General features: G+C 37.3%; 1 protein-coding gene across 3 annotated transcripts in view; it reads left to right on the top strand.

The window, feature by feature from the left end:
- The first annotated feature begins 4,223 nt into the window (after window positions 1–4,223).
- Window positions 4,224–6,962, top strand: part of arnt2 (aryl-hydrocarbon receptor nuclear translocator 2) — a 94,860-nt gene continuing 92,121 nt past the window's right edge. For 2 of the 3 annotated variants that reach the window (XM_040155038.1, XM_040154876.1), the window contains exon 1: window positions 4,224–4,506. In XM_040155038.1, coding sequence (XP_040010972.1) covers window positions 4,476–4,506 — 31 coding nt within the window. In that variant the 5' untranslated portion in view covers window positions 4,224–4,475. Of the gene's footprint in view, window positions 4,511–6,962 lie in introns of all 3 variants that reach the window. The other variant, XM_040154957.1, reaches the window with a different exon arrangement.

Raw genomic sequence — 6,962 nt, 5'->3', positions numbered from 1 at the left:
TGTAGTTAAAATAGCACTAACGTGAAAAATGCCGATTGCAAATGTAAATAGCACTGTTCTGCTATCGAGGGACCTGCTGCCATCTGCAACCACTGCTGAGCCACATGAGGATCAAAAGTGAAAGAATGCAACCACTTTGCTAATATTGAAAAAGTAAGTAAACGGTTAGCAAAAAATAGCATGAACTCCTTCCTGTCTATACAAAGATTTGTACATTATTATTAGTTAAAATAGATTGTGTTTGTTTAGAATTGTAATTTAGATGAACATCTGACCATATTTTAAGACAAATTTAGAAATAAATGCAGGTAATTCCAAAGGGTTCACTTATACTACTTTTCTTGGCTCTCTATTTTTAATAGTCCAAAACATAGTTAATCCCAGCCTTTCACCATATTGTGCAGTTAACCATTTCATCTCTAATTAAAATTTGATTATTTTTCCACAAGGGTGCTTGATGGGATTTTAAAAAAGTACCAGAGGCCAGCTCTATGCAGTTTATTCCACAGTATTACTGTTAGTAATAACTGGATAATATTTCTGTTGTAGCAACTTTGTGCCAAATAGCTCAGATCACAGAGATAATCCACCTCAAACTTCAGTCTCTTTCTGGAACCAACTAAGCTTACAGCTCCTTCCTTACATGCTCTTGTATACTTTACATTGATAGCCCAGTAGTACAATTTAAAGCTAGAATGGCATTCAGTAAAGTACCTCCATACCTCCACCGAGGCAAAAAATTCCCTATCTCGCAATATGTATAAGGAAAAGGGAAGAAAAGGGAAGAAAAAAAATACTGGATCCGCCCCTTAAATTGGATCTGCAACAAAAAATTAATGGATTCTTCTCTGGCAATTGCCCCATCTCTCCACCAAGTTTGGTGCAAATTGGATCATTAGTTTCTGAGAAATCCTGCTGACAAATAAACAAACAAACAAACCAACTAGAATGGCGCGCAGTAGAGCGCATACATGTGCCAAGGCCAGTGTCAAAAAACATTGACCAGACTTCAGAGAAAAAAATTCAAATTCATAGTAAATGATCCAGATCTGCCCCAGAATTTAATGGGTTCTTCCCTGACCCATGCTGAATCCCTTCACCAATTTTGGAGCAAATCAGTTCATTACTTTTTGTGTAATACTGCTGACAAATTCAGTAAATCAACAAACAAGCCAACAAACAGACATGGGTGGAAATATTACCTCCTTGGTGGAAGTAATTAGGAAGGGTCACCCTTTCTTTGTGTAAGCTTGCACAGAAAGCTTGTTTGTTTATTCCTAAACAATGCTGTGAGTTCCCGCAAAGAAAATCAATTAAAATATCTGAAGAAGGAATCAGGGACACTCAAAGGGAGATGGAATAAAATATAATACATCACAGGGTCAGTCATCATTTTAAAAGAGTGTATTTTCTCCCATAGCAAAAGGTGAATTTTGGCCCATCTATCAAGATTGATTTTCATTTTCTGAAGTAGTTGGTTAATATTTTCTCGGACCATATCTTTCTAATCAGGAGTCAGGAGAATCCCCAAGTATTTGATGTCCTTCATAGACCAACACAATTTCTACTGATTAAAGAGAGTAAATAATAATTAATAACCAAATATAGGCATACCTTTATCTAATTTTATGCAATATCTGGATAATAGTGTAAATTCCTCAATACAGTTTAATTAAGTGGGTATAGATTTTTTTTTGGTTGTGTTAGTATTCATAACATATTGTATCATATGCATACCGTAAAAGTTTATGATGAATACTGCCCACAGTACTTTCATGAATATATGTATTATACCTTAGTTTCTGTGCCAAGGGACTGTGCTTATCTTGAATAAATGAGATATGAGAGCATATGTTAAAACACAAGCATAAGTAGCATCAGTTCTAACAATTTCTAATCAATGTAATAAAATTCTTCACAAAGCTGAACCTTTCATGTGTTTCAAAGAGGTAACTCCAGTCAACACAATCAAAGGCTTTGGCTGCAGCTAACGACAAAGTTATTGTTGGATGAACAGAGTCATATACAAGGTATTTTAGGTTGACCAGTCACCTACTATTATCAGAACTATAACAATTTGGGTTGAAGTCGGAGTGGTCTATGTGGATTATGCTTCCAATGACCTTTATCAAACACTTTGCAAGAACCTTTGCAGAAACTTTTGGTCACAGCCTAAATGCATAATTATATACAGTACCTCAAGCAATAAAGAGCTTACAATATCTTAAGATGTACTGTGAAAATTGTCAGGGAGGCCATCTAACCTGGGGGATTTATTAAGTGGCATGCTTTCATTTGCCTGAGAGATTCTTCTATTTTTATCGGTGCCTCCAAAAAGTCTCTGTCACCATTGGAGAGTTGGTGAAGATCAGCAAAAAAAGCTGTCAAACTTTTGTTTGTCTTGTGATTAATAAAGAGTATCATAGAATGATTTAAAACTGTCATTTATCTGCTTAGAGGAAGCAGAGATAGTCCCATCTGACCTGTTATATAATTCATACTGTTTTGTTGGTTTAAGCAGTAAGCCTGCAGCCAACTGGATTTTCGCCCATTTCCCAGTATGTCTGATTGGTTCAAAATGGGGCAAACGCTCCTATCTTATGAGTCAATTTATTTAGTTGGTATTTAGTGGTAATTATTTTGTTCAGCATGGCGCTGTCTTTAGTTTGAGAATATAAAGGTTCATGTATTTTAAGTTCCTGTAATTTAGTAGCTTTCTCATCAGCGGATTTCTTCTTAAATATATTTTAGTAAAGGTACATATTTAAACACAGTCTATGGTGTTTGACCATGATCTGAGATAACTACAGTATATTGCCTATATTGGAGCTAACAGAATAACCCAGTAGTGATTGAGAAATTAATGTGTACGTTTCTAGATTAGAAGGAAGATCCTAGTGTAACCATTACTGGTTATGTATTAACAGGGTTTTCGTCTGGTTCATAATATGATTATGAATATCATTTTGACTTTGAGTATTTTTCATATTCATCTCTCTGCTATCACAAAATGATAGCTTCATCTCTCTGCTATCATAAGATTACGATACTACTTTCTAATACATCACCCATTATAAAGGGTTTGTAAATTGTAAGTATTTACTTTATTGATGGTTAATAGACAATCTACTTATACTGTGGCTAGTAGAAAGTGTGAAACCCACAAGCATTTATTGATGGACTACCACCATTTATAACTGCAATATCACCATATAAAAAAGGATAAGAACCAGCCAGTTTTTTTCACAACCTGGCAACCCAAAAGATGTTCTTATTCATGTCTTATAAAGCAATATTAAATAACCTAATAACAATTAATAAAGCCCAGTGGTGCAAAGTAACTAACATTTACTCAAGTACTGTACAATCTTAAGATACTTGTAATTGAGTATATCCATTTTATAGCCTCCCAGTTTTTACTTCTGTCACATTACAGAAGAAAGAATTGTACTTTTAATGCTACATGTATTTGACAGCTATAGTTGCTAGTAACGGTTCATATGAAGATTTTACATACAAAACATATCAGCTTTTAAAATATGCTGCATTGTTATGGATTAAATCATCCAAATGTATAGTCTAGTTCCACCTTGACCTTTGACATCATTACAGCATTGCTTACATGTACTGCATCAATAATATTGATTAAATTATATAATCATTAGCCTACAAGGGGCCATTAACAGGGGCTATTCTACATAATGAGTACTTTTACTTTTGACATTAAGCAACTGCAATTTATAAGCCCTTCGTAAACCATTACTTTACAGAGAGTCTTACTAAATTTTTTTCTTTTTTGCTGACATCTTAGAACACTGGTATGGGTTGTATGAACACTGGGTCTTATGAGGTGAACAAAGGTTTGTGACTGTTAGAGGGTCGGAGCGGATGTCACCCTGAGCAAGGAGTTAGTCCACACTGCTCCAGTAGCTCACCAATAGTGGGTAGAGTGGTCCACAACTGGAGAGCTTTTCCTGTCAGGGGGGCAGAACACAGTGTAGTGGACTGGAATCACTGTTAAAAAGTTATAGCTTAACACCAACAACTCAACAACCCGGCCATCTAAACTTTAAACATAATGTAACATTACATTCAAAACGACACGCATCTTTGAATTACATTCATCACCTCAGTAGTCGCACTGTATTTGTTTAAAATTAATTTATTCAAGCAACCCTAAAATCTCGCGGTGCTACCATCCAGACATCTTGCATTTTATTAAGTCTGGTCCTGGGGAAATTTTCCTTAAATATACAATATATATATCTATATATATATTCCACACAGAAACACACTTTTGCTAGTTTTTGAATCCAGACTATTTTTTTCCTCTGCGTTAACGGATGTGAGGCGGTTGGACCGAGCCTCGCGTGCCAATCCCGCGGAGTTTAGACGGTCTCTCGCGGGGGCTCTCTAGCCGTATTGTGCGTCATTTCCATCGCTGCCGTTCTGTTATTTTTCTCCTTTGAGGAAACATGGCAACTCCCGCCGCGGTCAACCCGTCCGGTAAGTAAGTAAGCAGTCTGTCGGTGAGGACGAAGCAAAACCTTTACTAGCGCTGTCTAGAATACAGAAAAGGACGCAGGGTTTTGTTCGGACCGTTGCTGAAGAGGGTCGAAGCGCCGACAGGCCGCCTAAGCCTGGCTCAAGCATCCATTCCCCTTCCCCCACTGACCCGCAGTTGACAACACAGCTATTCTTCACAGCTTTACGGCCAACTTATGCAGCCAATTGTCAAAACGCCGTGGTTGTTGTGTAGTTACATGTATTTATGCCCCTTAAGTATTGTATTTTTGTTCCTGTTTTGCTCAGTAAAGCTAGGCTAATGCGTTCGTTTCGCCGACCATTCGCTTTCGTCACTGTGATACAAAAGATTATTTTGCATATCGTTGCTGTAGCGCATTGCCCTTCATATGTTATGTGTTAAATCGAAGACATCTTAACATTTGTTGTCATAAAGGGGGAGCAGGCTGAAAGTGTCACTTGTATTTGTATTTCGCTGTTCATCGCCTGTTGATTCCTATTCACATAGAAATCGTTTAACGCTAGATATGGTCGCCCTGGTATATACCGCGTTCACGGACGGAGACAAATGCCAAACCGTATTTTAAACTCTATCAATGTGACATGACATTTCCTGTTGGTTTGGGGTACGTACCGGAGAGAATATAGCAAACATATCATGATTCCTTTAAAGTCATTTTGCAATCTGGTATCTAGCCACCGTGACACCAAGCAATGCGTATTTGAATTATATTTAAACTTTCAGTATCTACGCTCCTGCTGTTGACTGGATCATTTATCGCGGAGGGAAATCGAGAATTGTGCGAATCAGTTATACAAGTTTGGATGGAATTGAATACGTGGTCCTTAGTGGTTAGCGTGCTTGTCGATTTAGAATTCGATGTCAGTATGTAACGAGTCATATGTGACGCTCTGAGTGCTATGTACGTTTCTGGGTAAACAAAGAAAGTGTGAATTGTTCCATCTTTAAACAGAGTCTGGCGTGATGAGTTGCTGATTGTGCTAATGGTGATTCTGCTCATGTGAATTTACTGGAACAGGCTTGTACAGTGAAAAGTATGAATCTCAGTCAAATTTGAATTTATGTACCTTAACAGAATCACATTTTATTTCTCTTTGCTCCAGATTAGTCCGTGCAACTTCAGTAAATAATGTTTAACAATTATTCTGTATCAATTATTACTTTGTTTTCAATGAGCGTGATAATAATGCTGTATTCAAAGAATGCAGTTAAACGTTTTAATGTGAACGAGTGAAATGTCATGTCAATAAATTAAATGAATTACAGTTGAATTAAGTAACTGTCCAAAATGTTCTGTACATTTCACTATCTGTTAACATGCGTTAAAGTTATCATTCAGCATTTTGAGATATTATCAGCTAATATTATTAGGACTTAACTATTGGGGTTAAAAAAAAACAACCCAAAAGGATCAGTCCAAATTGGGAAAGAGTGGCAAAGTAATTATTCTTGTGTAGAGGAAAGAGTCTCTGAGTTTCTGAGACCTCTATATGAAAACAGGTCAACCATTCACTGCCTCACGCTCTGTGTCACTTCATTGGCGATGTAAATGAAAAGGGAATATAAATAAAGAATTCGATGGTTATTAGCACCTTGGCTGCATACAGAGTGTTGAGATGAGGTGTTGTGTGAATGAACAATGAACAGATGAGAAAATAACCCTGTCAGATAAAAGAAGTGCACTGCGAGAAGACGAAACAAAATCTGTCTTCTTTCTCTTGTTTAAAGATAAGGCGGTGAGTCAGTCATTGCATATAAGAGTCTTATATCTTGTGGAAGGAGCACCAAACCTTCCAGGCCAGGGACAAACCTACTGCTTTAATTATTATCCCTTTCATGTTATGCTTGTTTTAATTAAATGACCCACTCAGATGTTTGGCGGAAGCATGCAGTGAGAGCTACGTGCAACTCCTCTATCCGGTGATGACACCCAGTTGGAATTAAGTCATGCCTAATCCTGCTGCTGTTGCTGCTGTAGCCATAGGAGGATAAAGTTAGCCGGCTGATCTGTGATCAGCCTTGCTGTTTCCCCGGGATGGGCCGCACGTTCAGGTGTGCTGACCGCAGACCAGATACCCAGGGTTGTGGGAAAGCTTTGTCACTGCAGGATTATCTCCAGCTGGCCGTCACCCAGATCCAATTGGTGTAAGACCATGTGAAACATGGCAAGTGAAATGATCTAATGAGGGCTGCGTGTTTAGAGAGGATAAAGATGATTTCAGGTCCATGAAATATACAGATCAAACTGCAGTATGTATAAAAAACTGAAAGTACTGATAGCCAGCAGAAAAAGGTTGTTGTTTATTCTTTGTTCAGATATTTTCTGATTTAAATTATAGTGTTTTTTTAGTGTCAAAATGATTTCCTTATTAATCGGTTTGTCACTCAACAGAAAATTAATCCACAAAATATTGAT

This window comes from Xiphias gladius, chromosome 1 (genome assembly GCF_016859285.1).
Source record: "Xiphias gladius isolate SHS-SW01 ecotype Sanya breed wild chromosome 1, ASM1685928v1, whole genome shotgun sequence".
Lineage (NCBI taxonomy): Eukaryota > Metazoa > Chordata > Actinopteri > Istiophoriformes > Xiphiidae > Xiphias > Xiphias gladius.
The sequence above is the reverse complement of the archived record's forward strand: the minus strand, read 5'-3'. Positions and strand labels throughout refer to the sequence as shown.